At 41.6% G+C, this 17,927-nt stretch overlaps 1 protein-coding gene across 2 annotated transcripts in view; it reads left to right on the top strand.

Moving 5' to 3' along the window:
• The window catches only part of tmem33 (transmembrane protein 33), a 57,233-nt gene that overhangs the window by 14,316 nt on the left and 24,990 nt on the right, over nucleotides 1–17,927 (top strand). For both annotated transcript variants that reach the window (XM_038791313.1, XM_038791314.1), the window contains exons 3-4: nucleotides 9,490–9,584; nucleotides 15,654–15,841. In XM_038791313.1, the coding sequence (XP_038647241.1) occupies nucleotides 9,490–9,584; nucleotides 15,654–15,841 (283 nt within the window). The remainder of the gene's footprint in view (nucleotides 1–9,489; nucleotides 9,585–15,653; nucleotides 15,842–17,927) is intronic.

Genomic DNA, 17,927 nt, shown 5'->3' with positions numbered 1-17,927 from the left:
ATGCTAATATTTTACCCCCAACTCCATGAGCCCTTGCCTATAAATCTTCTCTGCAGCACCTTACCAAATCTAGCTACCCTATCATGGTTCTCCTTTACCTTCGACTCCACTAGTTACACATTCACGCAATTAATTGGTCAAACAGGATTTAATTAAATCACAGAATTGTTACGTTGTAGAAGGAGGTCATTTGGCCTGTTGCGTCTGTCTTGGCTGTCCAAATGAGCATTGTGACTTAGTGCCATTTTCCTGCCTTTTCCCTATAACCCTCCACATAATTTCTATTCAAATAATCATCAAATAATGCCCTCTTGATTGTTTCAATTGAATCAGTTCAGTTTCCCTTTAGTAAAACTATCTTGACTTGTTCTAATTCACTCTTTGGAGTCCATTGTTAAGACTTCCTTAATAGGGGGTGGGGGATAGAAAGGGGAGGCATGAGAGAGACGAGTATGGGCAGGAGAACCAACGGAGGGCTGGTTGGGGAGGGTGGCGCTGTTTGTGTAAACCATGTTGGCTGGAGTTTTGTGCTAGGTGTGGTGGGGGTTTATTGGTTACATTGTTGTTGTTTTTTGTTGAAAATTTGATGTGTAAAATTGTTAATTATAAATGTCTCAGTAAAATATTTTCTAAAAAAAATGAATTCCTTAATAGATTTTAGATTTTACCCAACAGCTGATGTTTGGTTGACTGGCATGTACTTCAGTAGCTTTTTAAAAATCTCCTTTTCTTGAAAAGTTGTGTAACATTTACCAACTTCAAATCTAGTTAAGACCACTCCTGAATCTAGCACATTCACTATCTCTGCAGCTATCTCTTTTAGAAATTCACCTAAAGGGTTGTGAAGCTGTGGAATTCCCTGCCCGATGGAGCAGTTGAGGCTACCTCGTTGAATGTTTTTAAGACAAAGATATACATTTTTAACAGTAAAGAAATTAAGGCTTATTAGCAGGCACGTAAGTGGAGCTGAGTCCATAAAAAGATCAGCTATGATCTTATTGAAAGGCAGAACAGACTCGAGGGACCAGATGGCCTACTCCTGCTCCTAGTTCTTATGTTCTTGTTAGAACCCGGGTATAGGCCACCAGGTCCTAGAGATTTGTTGGATTATAGTCCCTCAAGTTTCTCCAATACCTAATCTGTTTATATTAATTTCCTTGACACTTTTTAGCCCCCAGGTTATAGTACCAAACTTGTCTTCTACTGTGAAGACAGACACAAAACATTTATTCAGTGTTTCTGCCGTTTTCTCATTCCCATGATTTTTTCTGTTTCTGCTTCTAAGGGACCAATGTTTAGTTTAGCTGCTCTTTTCCTTTTTATGTTGTTATAAAAGATTTCACAATTCTTATATTTCTGGCTAGTTTGCTTTCATTCTTTTTTTCCTTATCAACGTTTTTGGTGGTCCTTTTCTGGTTTTTAGAACATTCCTCAGACTTGCAACTGTCTTTTGCAATATTGTAAACTTTCAATTTAATACTATCCCTGACTTCTGAGTGAACCATAGAAAGGTCCTCCTTGCTTATTTTCTGTTCCTCAATGAAATTTATTTTTGAACATTTTGAATTGTTTCTTTAAATGCGTTTCCCACTGTCCATTTATCTTCTTACCTCTTTCACCCAATTTATTTCCATACCTCTTTCAGCAATTAATCGTAGCTAGTTCTCCCCTCGTACCTAATGTAATTATCTTTGTTTAATATTTTTGTTTGCAATTGGAATATATCACTTTCAATTTAACATGGGATTAATGGTATTATGGTTACTATTTCCAGTTGACCTTTTACCGTGGCGTTAGTAATTAAACTTCACACTACTAGATCTAAGATAGCTTTAATGCTGGGTGGGTCCACCATTTACTGCTCCACAAAACTATCAGAAAAATATTCTGAAAACTTTTTTTGGACCTTTTTTGCCAATTTATATGAACATTAAAGCCCCCTATGAATGAATACATTCTTTTGTTACAGGCTCCAATAATTTCTTGTGTAATGCTCTTCCCAATGATTGAACTACTGTTAGGGGGCTTATAAACCTCTTCCACCAGTATTTTTGCTATTCCTATTTTCTATCTAAATTGATTTTACTTCATGAGGTCAAATCCATTCTTACTCATGTCCTTATTTTATTGTTTACTCTAAGGGTTAGCCCACCTCCTTAGCCATTCTGTCAGTCTTTCCAAAATAATGCATTGTGGAATATTTATTTCCCAACCCTAATTTCCTTATGCCCACGGATCTGTAATGGTGATTAGATCTAAATCATTTACCTCTATTTGCTCCACTAGTTCATCTACCCTATTGCGGATGTTTCATACATTAGAAAAAAAGTCTTTTAATTTCATTTTTTAACTTGTTTTCTCTGCAATTACCTTTTTCACTGATGTACATTTTTGTTAAACTCTCTGCCCTTCCTGCCACTCTGCGTGTCTTTACCCACATCACCATTCTATTCTGATACCTTAGCCTTTCTCATTGGATTTAAGTCTCACTTCACTTATATCCACCCCGCCCCTTCTGTTACTTAAGCCCTGGCCAATGCCCTAGTCAACTATTGACCAGGTCACTGGTCCCAGTCGAGTTCAAGTAGAGCCCAACGGAATAGCTCACTCTTCCCTGAGTACTGATGCCAGTGTCCCATGAACTGATTAATTCACCATATTCACTGCCAATACACAGTAGCAGCAATGTGTACCATTTCTAAGATGCACTGCAGCAACTCACCAACACTCTTAGGCAGCACCTTCCCAACCTGTGACTTTTACCAGCCAGATGTATGGGAACAGCACCGCCTGCAAGTTTCCATCCATGTTACCCACCATATGATTATCTCCGTTCCTTCACTGTTGCAAGGTCGAAGCCTGAAACTCCCTTCCTCACAGTGCTGTGGGTGTACCTACATCACATAGTCTGCAGTGGTTTGAAAAAGCAGCTCCCCACCACCTTCTCGAGGGCAATTAGGGATGGGCAATAAATGCTGGCCTATTCAGTGACCGCCTCATTCCATGAAATGATAAATTTTAAAATCAGATCTTGTGAAGGAAACGCCTTTGAAGATGTGGTTATTTGCTCGACTGATCTAATTTATCCAGCAAATATTGTTACCATTGGGTTGGGCTCCACTTGAACTGAACTGGCACCAGTATCCTGGCCAATTGTATAACTAGGGCAGTGGACAGGTTTTAAAGTAACAGACAGAAAGGAGGTGGGTATGGGTGATGGGAGACTTAGAAATCCAATGAGAAAGACTAAGTTACCAGGGTCTAACTATTCCTCTGGGAATTCATGTCAGCAATCGAGCAGCACTAGATTCAATAAATACTGATGCTTCAGTTTGCAAAGAAAAAATGTCTAACAGATCCATCAACATTAAAAGTACCAAAGGAAAATTAGCCCCTCGAGCCTATTCCGGTATCATTCAATGAGAATGTGGTAGATACACCATATACCTGCTTTTGCCCATGTCCTTTAATGTCTTTGGCTAACAATAATTTATCAATCTCAGAATTCTCGATTCTACCAACGTCAGTGTGTAGAATTGTTACCTACCTACATTCTTGAAAATCTTGACTCTAACTTTTAGGCTTCTTCATGTTATCCTGGATTCCCCACCTGTAGAAATAGTTTCTCTCTCTCTCTCTCTCTCTCTCTCTCTCTCTCTCTCTCTCTCTCTCTCTCTCTCTCTCTCTCTCTCTCTCTCTCTCTCTCTACCCCATAATATCTTGAAAACTTTGATCAGATCACCCTTTAGGCTTATGAATTCTAGGGAATGCACCAGTGACTGATGTGATGGCACTATAGAAAAGTTATGGTACATTCAACCCATCTTGTCTGCACTGGCTGAAAAATAAATAAAGTGGCCGTCCATTCTAATTCCACCTACCAGCGCCTGGAATGTATCCTTGTCGGTCAGGTCCAGATCCAGGTACCTTTAAAATGAGTTGAGGGTTTCCACCATCAAACTGGGCAGCGAGTTCCGGGCACTTAACATCCTCTGGGTGAAGAAGTATTTCTTCATGTCATTGCTAATCCATTGACCAATCACCTTAAACCTATACCCCCAATAATTGATCCCTCAGCTTGAAGAAATGGGTCTTTCATGTCTTCCCTATCTAGGCTCCTCATAATTTTGTACATCTCAATTAGGTCACCCCTCAGCCTCCTCTACTCCAGGAAAAAACAACACTAGTCTATCCAATCTTTCGTCAAAGCTGAAATTCTCCAACCGTCGCAACATTCTTGTATCTCCTCTGCATTCTCCAAAGTAATTATGTCCTTCCTGCAATGTGGTAACTAAACTGTATGCAAAATTCCAGCTGTGGTCTAACTAGTATTTTCCACAGTTCCAGCAATACATCCCTGCTTTTGTATTCCATACCTCATCCAATACAGGAAAGAATGGAAATGCAAAAAACAGGAGCAGACCATTCAGCTCTTTCAGCTTGCTCTGCCATTCATTTTAATCATGGCTGATCCAACTCTGTAACCTATTCCTGCTTTCCCCCTCTATCCTTTGATCCTTTTTAGTCCCAAGTTTGGCCTCAACTGCTTTCTATGGTAGCAAATTCCACAGGCTCCCCATTCTGGGTGAAGAAATTTCACCTGATCTCAGTCATAACTGGTTTATCCTGTATCCTTAGTCTGTGGACCCTGATTCTAGACTCCCCTACCATCGAGAACACTCTTCCTCCATCTACCCTGTCTAGTTATGTTAGAATTTGATAGATTTCTATAACATTCCCCCCTCATTCATTCTTCTAAACTCCAGTGAATATAATTCCAACCGCCTCGATCGCTCCTCGTATGTCAGTCCTTCCATCCCAGAAATCAATTGGTAAACCTTTGCTGCGCTCCTTCTATCGAAGAACATCCTTACTCAGCTAAGGAGACCAAAAGTGCACACAATATTCCAGATGTGGTCTCAGCAAGGCATTGTATAATTGCAGCAAACATCCCTGCTCCTGAATTCATGAAGGCTAACACATCATTTGCCTTTGTACCCTCCTAATGCACCTGCATGTTTGCTTTCAGTGACTGGTGTACAAGGACACCCAGTTTCGCTGAACATTCCCCCCCCCCCCCCCCACACACACAAATTATAGTCATTGAGATAACCTGCCTTCCTGTTTTTGCTACTAAAGTGGATAACCTCACATTTATGCACATTATACTGCAACTGCCATGCATTTGTCCACTCTAAATTTGTCTAAATCACACTGCATCCTCCCACGTAGCATTGTCATTTGCAAATTTCGAGATTTTATATTTAGTTCCCTCATCTAAATTATTAATATATTTTGTGAATAGCTGGGGTCTGAGCACTGATTCCTGCGTTGCCCCACTAGTCACTGCCTGCCATTTGGAAAAGTACCGTTTGTTCCTACTCTTTCATCCTGTCTGTCAACCAGTTTTCTATCCATCTCAATACACTACACACAATCCCATGCACCTTAATTTGACATACTAATCTCTTATGTGGGACTTTGTTGAAAGCCTTCTGAAAGTCCAAATAAACCACATCCACTGGCTCCCCCTTGTCAACTCTGCTGATTACATCCTTGAGGAATTCCAGTAGATTTGTCAACCTTGATTTCCCTTTTGTAAATCAATGCTGACTCTGTCTGATACTGCCACTGTTTTCCAAGTACTCTTTTATAATGGATTCTAGCATTTTATCCATTACTGACGTTCGGATTACTGGTCCATAATTCCCTGTTTTCTCTCTACCTCCCGTTTTAAATAGTGGGGTTATGTGAACTACCCTCCAATTTGTAGTAGCTTTCAGAGTCTATAGAATCTCTGAAGATGATCACCAATGCATCCATTGTTTCTAGGGGCACTCCTTTAGTACTCTGGGATTTAGAGTAGTAGTCCCTGGGGTTTTTTTGGCCTCCAATCCCATAAATGTCCCCAACACTATTTCCTTATTAATACTGATTTCCCTCAATTCCTCCCTCACTAAACACTATTATTTGTGTCTCCCTTTGTGAAAACAGAACCCAAGTATGTATTTCGTTGATCAACCATTTATTCCCCAATATAAATTCCCCTGTTTCTGACTGTAAAGGACCTACATTTGTCCTCACCAATCTTTTTCTCTTCACACACCTAAAGTATCCCATATACTTTCTTTATCACCTTATCCACCTGTCCTACCACCTTCAGGGACATGCAAGTATTCTCTTCGCATTCTCCCATTTACTATATATTACTTAGCTTTGTGTGCCCTCCCTAAATGCATTACCTCACACTTCTCGGTATCAAATTCCATAGTCCCGCCCACTCAACCAAGCCATGGATATAATTCTGGCGTCAAAAGCTATCTTCACAACTAAATGACCAATTCTTGAATCGTCTGCAAATTTCCCAATTATGCCTGTGATATTTAAGTCCAAATCATTAATACCCACCGCAAACAGAAAGGGATCCAAACTGAGCCCCGTGGAACACCTCTGGACACCATTTCAGTCACAAAAACATCTTATCGATCATTATCCTTTGTTACCTGCTGCAGAGCCAATTTTGGATCCAACTCTATATGTTTTCCTGTATCCCATTGGCTTTTCTGACCAGTCTGCATGTGGGACCTTGTCAAATGCCTCACTAACATGCATGTGGACAACATCCACTGCATGATCCCTATCAGCCCTCTTTGTTGTTTCCTCAAAAGACATGACCTTCCCTTGGCAAAATCATGCTGACTACCCCTAAGTAGAGTACCCAATTATTTTTTTTCCAATGAGGGACAATTTAGCGCAACATAACCTGCACACCTTTGGGTTGTTGGGGTGAAACCCACACACACGAGGAGAATTTGCAAACTCCACACGGTCAGTGACCCAGGGCCAGGATCGAACCTGGGTCCTCAGTGCCGTAGGCAGCAGTGCTAACCACTGCACCACCGTCCCACGCGAATGCTGACTATCCCTGATTAATCCATTCCTTTCTAAGTGACAATTTATCCTGTGTCTCGGAATTTATTTTAATAATTTGCCCGCCATCGGAGTCAGACTGATGGACATTTAACTATTTAGCCAATTCCTTGCACCCTTTTTAAGCAATGGTACAAGGTTGCAGATCTCTCATTGTCTGGTACCTCACCTGTATCTAATAAGGGTTGAAAAATGATCCTCCAGGATCCGCTATTTCTTCGCTGACTTTCTTTAACAGCATGGGAGAAATTCCATCTGGCCCAGGTAATTTATCCATCTTCCAGGATGTCAGTCTCTCCAGTACTTCCTCTCTCATTATGCTCATTGTATCTGATATTTCACAACTTTCCTCTTTTATAGAATGTCTGCACCATCCCTCTCGTGAGGACAAAAGTGCTCATTAAGAACCATGCCCACACCTTCTGCAACCATGCTTAAAATACCATGTACATGTGGGCAGCATGATGGCACAGTGGGTAGCACTGCTGCATCATAGTGCCAGAGACCCGGGTTCAATTTCAGCCTTGAGTGACTGTGTGGCTTTCTCCCTGTATCGGTTTCCTCCGGGTGCTCTAGTTTCCTCATACAGTCCAAAGATGTGCAGGTTAGGTGGATTGGCCAATGCTAAATTGTCCCTTGGTGTAAAAAGATGTGTAGGTTAGGTGGGATCCTGGGGTTATAGGACAGGGAAGTCCGCCTAGGTAGGGTGCTCCTTCAGAGGGTCAGTGAGGACTCAATGGGTTAAATGGCCTCCTGCACTGTAGGGATTCTATTCCATCATTTTTTCCTTAGTTATCATCTTTCCCGTAATGTGCTGATAACACATGTTTGGGATTTCTTTGATTTTACCTGCAAATATTTTTTCTTATCCTCTCTTCACTTTCCAAATTTCTTTTTTTACTCCACCCCTGTACTTTCTGTACTCGTCTCCGCTTTCTACAGTATATGAATTTGTTGCTGTATGCTTCTGGATAACCAGGGGGCACTAGATTTGGCAGTACCACCCTTTTGTGTGGGGACATGTCCACACTGTGTCCGTAGAACTCACTTTTGACTGCTGCTCACTGATTTGTCACTGATTTTCCTTCTAAGCTGTATAGCTGTATTCAGTCCACTTTTGCCAGTTTACCTTTCAGCTTTGTAATTTTTGACCACCCACCCCCAATTTAGAACTTTTACCCCTGTTCTATGTTTGTCCTTGTCCATATTGATGCTAAATCTAATCATATTATGAGATCACTGTCTCCAAAATGGTTAACCACCGCTACTTCATCCACTTGCCCTGCTTTATTTCCGAAGACTAAATTTCGAATTGTGCCTCCTCTGGGCTTATTATGTGCTGCCTTTTCTAGAATGCAGTTCATCAGTGAATGAATCTCACTACTGGAGGTAGTAATAAATCTGTACACATCAGTTACAGTTTACAATTTACAAAAGCCCACATTTGAGTTGGTCTCCCAACCCCAACTCTCCTTATTTCCCTGAGACCCCCTCCCTGTCTTGCTTTCTGGCGTGTTTTCTTTATTCGCTGCTTTGTCAATATGTAGTGAGGTAACATAGCGATACATATGTTACATCGTGGTAGGTTCTTATTTAGCTGTCTGTATTAACAAACTTTTGGCGGGGGGGGGGATGGAGAGGGAGTGGTGGTCGGCTTTTGTGCCTCCCTATTTTCCTCCCCCTCTCCTGTTTCATTGGTGGCTGTGGACACCCCCTCCCCTTGGCCGATTGGCTGTTCACTACAAACAAGTTGATGAATGGCCTTGTGGAAGCCCTATTCAGACCCCCGGTTGGTGAATTGATTTTCTCCATTTGGAGAAATTCACACACGTCGGTCGGCCAGTCTGCATCTTTAGTCTGTTGCTGATCGTCAGCCGAGCAGGATTCTTCGGCAGGCGATTAGGAAGGCTAGGACGTCGGTCTTCCTCCCAATAAAGAGTTCTGGCTGCTCTGGCATTAAGGTACTATAGAAATTCAAGTTTTTGCACACAAGTCAGTAAAAATTGTTACATCTACAAATGAAAAGTATGGATCAGTTTTCATTAAATATAAGCCCCATTGGACTCAAAACATTAGCTCTTTTCTCTCCCTACAGACCCTACAGCTGCCAGACCTGCTGAGATTTTCCAGCATTTTCTCTTTCGTCTGAAATATGAACCGTTTGTTGCCTTTACAGGTGCTGTTGGACCTGTTCAATTTACTGGTTGCAACGCTTTGTTATACATTGTGAAGAAAGCTACTGCTAATTTCTAGGAACTTGTTATTAGGAAATTATTCAGTAATAACCATTGATCTATAAATAAATTAGCAAGTGGAAATCTTGTGATTTGGCAGAAACATATACTTTCCTAATATTGCGTGCGGTTTCTCTTAAACTGGTTTGACACCACCTCGCCTAATGCAAGGATTCTTTTCAGAAGCAAATGATTGATCTGTAAATCTTGATTATCTTTAGGGATTTTGGAAAATATTCTTTAGGTAAATGTTCATCACCAAGTTTTTGGCACGGGGTATTTTATTAATAATAGTCCATAATTAATTTCCACATTTGTGTTTCAGCAATTCATGATGTCAAACAAACTGGAAGCTGCTATGTGGCTCTCTCGCCTCTTCACAGTGTACTGTTCCATCCTCTTTATATTTCCTTTCATGGGGTAAGTGTTGTTTGTTACATTATAGGTCTTTAAAAAAATATATAAATACTACTATTGCATATCATTAAGTTTGTATGTGTTTAATACATTTTCTATTAAGCATCAGTATATTTTGGGATTGAGGTGATTTTGATAAATCACAATTATTTTTTTTAAATTTAGAGTACCCAATTGATTTTTCTTCCACTTAAGGGACAATTTAGCGTGGCCAATCCACCTAGCCTGCACATCTTTGTATTGTGGGGGCGAAACCCACGCATACGCGGGGAGGATGTGCAAACACCACGCTGACAGTGACCCAGAGCCGGGATCGAACCTGGGACCTTGGCGCTGTGAGGCAGCAGGGCAAACCACTGCGCCACCGTGCTGCCCTGATAAATCACAATTATTGCGCCACAGATGGAGGCCATTCAGCTCATTGTGCCTGCACTGCTCTCCAAATTAGCATTATGACTTTTGTCATTCCCCTGGTTTTTCCTTGTACTCCTGCGCATTGTTTCTATTCAAATAATCATGTTATGCTCTACTGAACCTGCCTCCACCGCATTTCTTGGCAGTGCATTCCAGACCTGAACTACGCATTTTTCCTCACTTCATGTTTGCTTCTTTTGCAAATCACTTTAAATCTGTGCACTTTTGTTTGATCCTTTTAATGATTGGGAATGGTTTCTACCCATTTACTCTGACCTAGCGTTTATATCTTTCCTATAGCGCGGCGACCAGCCCCCTCATGAACTTGAACACCTCTATCGAATCTCTTTGCTGTTTTCTCTCCAAGGAGAACAGTCCCAACCCCTCCAATCTATCCATATAATTGAAGTTTTATCATCCCTGGAACCATTCTTGTAAACCTTCTGTACTCCAATGCGTTCACATCTTTCCTATAGTGCGGCGACCAGCAACCTCATGAACTTGAACACCTCTATCGAATCTCTTTGCCGTTTTCTCTCCAAGGGGAACAGTCCCAACACCTTCAATCTATCCATATAATTGAAGTTTTATCATCCCTGGAACCATTCTTGTAAACCTTCTGCACGCCAATGCGTTCACATCTTTCCTATAGCGCGGCACCCAGAATCGTGCGTAATATTCTATCTGCAGTCTACCAAGTGTCTTCTATAAGTTCAACATAACCTCATTACTTTTGAATTATATGCCCCTATTGATAAAGCCCAGGATACTATATGCTTTAATATCTGCTCTTTCCACCTCTCCTGATCAATGATCTGTGCACATAAATACCCAGGCCTCTCTGCTCGTGCACTCTCTTTAGAATTTTTCCCCTATTTGAGATTGTCTCTCCTTGTTCCTTCTACTAAAATGAATCACCTTCTGATTCTCTGCATTGGGTTCCATCTGCCAACTATGCCACTCCACCAACTTGCCCATGTCCGTTTAAAGATCTATATGTCCTCCTCACAGTTTATAATACTTCCAAGTTTGGTCTCATTTGCAAACTTTGCAATTTTCCCCTGCATACCAAGATCTAGATCATTAATATATATTAGGAAAAGCAAAGGTCACAAAGTTGACCCCTGGGGAAAGCCAGTACAAACTTTCCTCCAACCCCAAAAATACATTGACCATTACTTTCTGCTTCCTATTATTCAACCAATTTTGTATCCATGTGGCTACTGTCCCTTTTATTCGATCTATAACCTTACAAGTCTGTTTTGTACCAATGTACCAAATGCCTTTTGAAGGTTATGTATGCCGCAGCAATAGCAATACCCTCATCGACCCTTTGTGTTCCTCTTCAATTAAAAACTTCAAGTTAGTTAAACACGGGGCAGCACGGTGGCACAGTAGTTAGCATTGTTGCCTACGGCGCTGAGGACCTGGGTTCGAATCCCGGCCCTGGGTCACTGTCCGTGTGGAGTTTGCACATTCTCCCCGTGTTTGCGTGGGTTTCGCCCCCACAACACAAAGATGTGCAGGGTAGGCGGATTGGCCACACTAAATTGCCCCTTAATTGGAAAAAATAATTGGGTACTCTAAATTTATAAAAAAAAAAAGTTAGTTAAACACTATTTCCCCTTCAGAAATCAATGCTGGGTCTTCCTAATTAACCCACATGTTTCCATGTGACGACTAATTGTTTCTAGAAGCTTGCCTACTAGTGATAAACTAATTGGTCTGTAATTGCTGGGGCTATCTTTGCAACCTTTTTTGAACAGGGGTGTAATACTTACAATTCTCCAGTCCTCTGGCACATCAGAGTATGGCCAGCACCCCTGCAATTCCCATTCATCCCCCTCGATATCCTTCAATGCACCTCATCCGGTCCCAGTGCCTTGTCAACTTTTAATACTGACATTCTATTCAACACTTCCTTCTTCTTGCTTTTGAACTCTTCAAGGGGAAGAGTTTCCTTGTCTTGTCACCATGGCCTGGGCAGCATCTCCTTGGGAAAGGTGGATGCAAAGTATTAATTTAATACCTCAGCCATGCCTCTACATCCATACCTCCATATATTAGTAAGGAAAATGGTGCAGGGAAATTAATGGGGTTAAAGGCTAACAAATCACCAGGGCCTGATAATCTGCATCCCAGAGTATTAAAGGAAGTGGCCCTGGAAATATTGGATGCATTGGTGGCCTACTTCCAAAAATTCTATCGACTCCGGAGCATTTCCTACAGATTGGTGGGTGGCAAATCTAACCCCACTATTTAAAAAGGGAGAATGAGAAATAAATGGAGAATTACAGACCACTTAGCCTGACATCAGTAATGGGGAAGATGGTAGAGTTTATTATGGAAGACGTGATAACAGAAAATTTGAAAAGCATTAATGGGGTTTGACAAATCCAGCACGGGTTTATGAAAGACAAACCATGCTTCCCAAATCTACTGCCGTTTTTGAGGATGTAACTATTTAAATCGATAAGGGAGAACCTTGTACACCAATCAATGAAAGTGGAGAGAGGCAGGTGCAGCAAGCAATTAGGAAGATGAATGGTATGTTGGCCTTCATTGCAGGAAAATTTGAGTTCAGAATTAGGAATGTCTTACTGCAGTTATACAGGGCTTTAGTAAGACCACACTTGAGGAGTACTGAGCTCAGTTTTGGTCTTGCTACCGACAAAAGGACAGACTTGCTATAGACGGAGTGTGGTGGAGGTTCACTAGGCTAATACCGGGGTTGGCAGGACTGTCTTATGAGGCGAGATTGGTTTGACTGGGACTGTATTCACTCGAGTTTATAAGGGTGAGAGGAGATCTGATTGAAACATATAAAATTCTAACAGGGCTGGGCAGACTAGATCCAGCGAGGATGTTTTCCTTCTGTGGGGAATCTAGAACCGTGGGGACAGTCTCTGGATATGGGGCAGACCATTTAGGACTGAGACAAAGAAAGGTTTCTTCACTCAAAGGGTAATGAACTTGTGAAATTCTGTACCACAGAAGGTTATGGGCACCAAGTCACTGTGTTCTGTACCACAGAAGGTTATGGGCACCATGTCACTGTGTATGTTTTCAAGAAAGATTTTTGGGGGATTTTAATAGCATCAAGGGGTTTGGGGAGAGCATGAGAATATGCCCTTGAGATAGAGGATCAGGGACAGAATAATTTTGGCTTGAGCTAAGGAACAAAAAGAGTACAATTACATTGCTCAGTGTAGTCTGTAGACCGCCAACTAGTGCAAAGTATGTAGAAGAACAAATCTGCAGGGAAATTATAGAGGGTTGCAAACATTATCGAGTAGTTATTATGGGAGACTTCAATTACCGAAATGTAGACTGGATAGCAGTAGTTTAAAGGGTGAAGAGGGGCAAACATTCCTAGATTATGTCCAGGAAAAGTTTCTGCAGAACTCGAACAAGAAAGGATGCACAAGAAAGAAAGGGTCATGGTTCTTGGAAATGAGTTGGGCCAAGTAGATCAAGGGTCAGTGGGGGAGAGCATTTAGGAAACGGTGATCATTGTATCGCAATGTTTCGGATGATAAAAAGGAAATGGGCAATCCAGAGTAAGAATAATTAACTGGGGGACAGACAACTTAAATGAGCAAGAACAGAGCTAAGTGGGATGGACTGGAATGAAAGGTTGGTAGGAAAAACTGAACCTTCAAAAATGAAATTGTTCGGTACATTCCCTTTAAAAGTGAAAGGTAAGGCAAACAAATCCAGATCCCTCGGATGTAAAAGCAGATGGAAATTAAGATGAGGATGAAAATATGTGCTTATGACAGGTGTCAGGTTGCGAACCAAGAGAATTACAGAAAGTTCAGAGGAGAGGTGAAAAACAAACTGGAAAAGCCAAGAGGGATTATTTGAGAAGAGTGGCAGCCAACATAAATGATACAGCCTTCTATCGGCATACAAATAGTGAAAAGATGGTAAAAGGAGGAGTGGTGCTGGGAATTTACATGTGGAAACAGCAAAACAAGCAGCAGAAGTATGCCATTCAGTCCTTTAAGCCTGCTATCCCATTCAGTATGATTACATTACCATATATAGCAGTCCCAGCGCAATTCGGGTGCAACCAGTCCAGCTGGTACTAGTGCCATCTCCCCCGAGCCAGTCTCAGGAATGTAAAGCCCTTCCTCCTGCACCATCTTTCCAGCCACAAATTCATCTGTCATATCCTCCTATTTCCGTACTCACTCGCGCGTGACAGTGGGAGTAATCTGGAGATTACTGCGTTTGAAGCCCTGCTTGCTAATTTTCAATCTAATTCCTGAAATTCTGATTGCAGGACCACTTCCCCCTTCCTATCTAAGTCATTGGTACTAATGTGGGCCATGACAGTTGGCTGTTCAGCCTTCCCCAGAAGAATGTCTTGCCGCTGCTCTGTTACATCATTGATCCTGGCAGTAGGAAAGCAGCATACCATCCTGGTCTATGGCCACAGAAAGACCTGTCAGTCCCTCTATCTCTATCACTATTTTTCCTTTCTTCTACCTCCCTATATAGCTGGGCTACTTGTGGTGCCACCAACTTTGCTCTGAGAAACCAGTGTCTTCACCAGCATCCAAAGTAGAAAACTGATGTGTGAGCTAGACCCCTTGGGTCTCCTGCACTACCTGCATAGTTCTCTTGGGACCACCTTGCGGTCACCCGTTTTTCCTCTGCCCCAGGCCCATAAACTGCAGTGCGCGGGGGGAATTCAACCTGAAACCAACACAACGTCAACTTCATTGCTGAGGCTGCCCATCTCCACTTTTATTAAACAGCCCATCTTTGCCACTCAGTTCATCTGTTGAAATCCTCATTTGTGCCATTATCTCTGTGCCTGACTATACAAGTGCACTCCTGGCCAGCCTCCCACCTTGTGCACTCCATAAACCAGAGCTCATCCAAAACTTTACTGACCGACATCAGCTTCTCATGGGCGGCACGTTAGCACTGCTGCCTCACGGCTCCAGGGTCCCGGGTTCAATTCCGGCCTCGGGTGACTTTGTGGAGTTTGCACTTTCTCCCCGTGTCTGTGTGGGTTTCCTCCGGATGCTACTGTTTCCTGCCACATCCAAAGATGTGCAGGTTAGGTGGATTGGACATACTAAAATTGCCTTTGGTGTCCAAAACAAATGGGTTAGACAGAGTTACTGGGTTACGGGGATAGGGTGGTGACGTGGGCTTAAGTAGGTTGCTCTTTCCAAGGGCCTGTGCAGACTTGATGGGCCGAATAGCCTCCTTCTGCACTGTAACTTCTATAATTCTCTGATATGACAACACCTTTCATTCACCTTTACATGTTTAATAATTCCTCTACAGACCTCTCAGATTTCAGCACTGTTCCAATTCTGGCCTTTGGCATAGCCTTGATTTTCATTGTTCCACCATTAGATGCCAAAGCTGTGAAATTCCCTCCCTGAACCCCTCCACCTTTCTCTTCAGCTAACTTGGTTCCACCATCAGGTTGTGACTCTGATGAAGAAATACAATGATGAACACTCAATCCATGGACCTGTAATGAGTATTGATCACTTGTACAAATGATACTCTACATACAATAATTTACTGCCTTCACAAATTGGAATATGAAGGAAAATAAATCCTTTATTTTTTTCCAAAAAATGGTATTGTTGAAGGTATTTATTAAAATCTGCTTCTTTGTCTTTACAGATTATATGAGGCTGCCAACTTTTACCAGCGTGCCCTGTTGGCAAATGCCCTTACCAGTGCACTTCGATTGCACCAACGTTTGCCTCACTTCCAGTTGAGCCGTGCTTTTCTGAGTCAGGCCCTATTAGAAGACAGCTGTCACTATCTCCTTTTCTCGTTGATATTCGTCAACTCCTATCCTGTTACAAGTATCCTTTAATTATTGGATGCATCACAATGTAGTTAAGACTGCCATGCAACACAGTTTTATGCACTTTAAATATTTCTGACAGTCTAAGCCAGTTTCCAACTATACTTCTGTCAATGAAATAATTGAATGTTTCTATTGAGAATAGTTTATTGTCAAGATTTATGCATTTTGCTCATTTAGGAGTTAATCCTAGATAAGATCAGTTGCAACTGTCGCTGGTTTGGCCAGCATTTATTGCCCATCTCGAGTGCCCTTCAGAAAGTGGTGGTGAGATGCTTTCTTGAACTGCTACAGTCCCTTGGGTGCTGTTAGGGAGGGAGTTCCAGCATTTTGACCCAGTGACTGAAGGAATGGTGATATATTTCCAAATTAGAGTGGCGAGTGACTTGAAGGGAAACCTCCAGGTGGTGGGGTTTCCAGTTATCTGCTGCTCTTGTTCTTTTAGATGGTAGTGGTCGTGGGTTTGGAAATTGCTGCCAAAGGAACTGCAAATGTATATGTTTGTCTGGGAAATATTTCAGTGAGGTGGTTCATGGTAAATTGACTATTAAAGGAAATGGTAATTCAGACAATTAGTGTGTTCAGATATTAGGATTAATATTAGCATTAGGGGCATATCCCAAGCTGCAGCCAGGTTATCAGGGTGGCACTGTAGCCCAGTGGTTAGCACTGTTGCTTCACAGCTCCAGGGTCCCAGGTTCGAATCCGGTTTGGGTCACTGTTTGTGCTCAGTCTGCACGTTCTCCCTGTGTCTGCATGGATACCCTCCGGGTGCTCCGGAGTCCCAAATGACGTGCTGTTCGGTTTTTTGGACATTCTGAATTCTCCCTCAGCGTACCCGAACAGGCACCAGAATGTGGCACTAGGGGCTTTTCATAGTAACTTCATTGTAGTGTTAATGTAAGCCTATTTGTGACAATAAAGATTATTATTGTTACTTATCAGCCCATCGACCCCTTTGCATTTTTGGTTCCCCACCATCATTTTGCCCATTATCAGCTGGTTGCTGTCATTTTGTACCTAACTTAAAGCAATTAAGGTACATTTTCATCTTATAAAAATAAAATAAGCAGAAGGCTAGGGTAGAGTTTCCACAGTGTACCAGAAGCACAGATTACAAAAAATGGCAAATTATACGGAGTTTGGCAACTTAAAATTGTTGAAAGCAAACATTAATTATTTAATAAAATGCTCAAAATTTATTGTTTATGTGGATTACAAATTTACACAATCCTTAAACTACTGATTCAGCTGGGACAGGGTTTTAACCAAACTTTCAGCAGCATTAAATTGTAACCCATTCTTTATCAGCAATATTGGTTCTAATATTGGCTAACCAGCAGCAAACAAACTACAAATACAGATACTGCTGGTCAAGTGTGTGAACTCTTGTATAAATTTAAACAAAAGCCAGACACGTCTGAAATAGGAGCTCTGTCAATATAATGTTACTTTTCTTAGTATATTGGAAAACAAAGCAAAGAAAGACGAATCCTGACTATCCGAAAACACCACCATAATTTCAGTTTCTATTGATGCATACTGAGAAAATCTGCGAATTTGATATTTGCCAACATTCCTCCCTCAAATCATCAACACCAAAAATGTATTATTTGGTCATTCATTCACTTAATTTGCGTTGCATAGAACCATGTGTGCCAAGTGGTTGCTGTATTCATTAATGTAACAATAACAACAATATGTTTTAGAAGTGATCCTCTAACTAAAAAGTGCTTTGGGGTTTGCTGAGGATGTAAAAGGTGCTATAAAATGCAAATTAATTCTGCTTCATAGCAACATTTCTGAATATAGAGTATTTCCAGGTTCATAGTAAAGTCATTTTTTAAAAATACGTTTTAGAGTACCCAAATAATTTTTTCCAATTAAAGGGAAATTTAGCATGGCCAATCTACCTACCCTGCACATCTTTTGGGTTGTGTGGGTGAAACCCATGCAAACACTGGGAGAAGATGCAAACTCCACACGAACAATGACACCGAGCTGAGATCGAACCTGGGACCTCGGCGTCGTGAGGCAGCAGCACTAACCACTGCGCCACCATGCTGTCCGTTTTATAGTAATTT

This window comes from Scyliorhinus canicula, chromosome 3 (genome assembly GCF_902713615.1).
Source record: "Scyliorhinus canicula chromosome 3, sScyCan1.1, whole genome shotgun sequence".
In the NCBI taxonomy this organism is placed as follows: Eukaryota; Metazoa; Chordata; class Chondrichthyes; order Carcharhiniformes; family Scyliorhinidae; genus Scyliorhinus; species Scyliorhinus canicula.
This window is presented reverse-complemented; position numbering and strand designations above follow the sequence as displayed.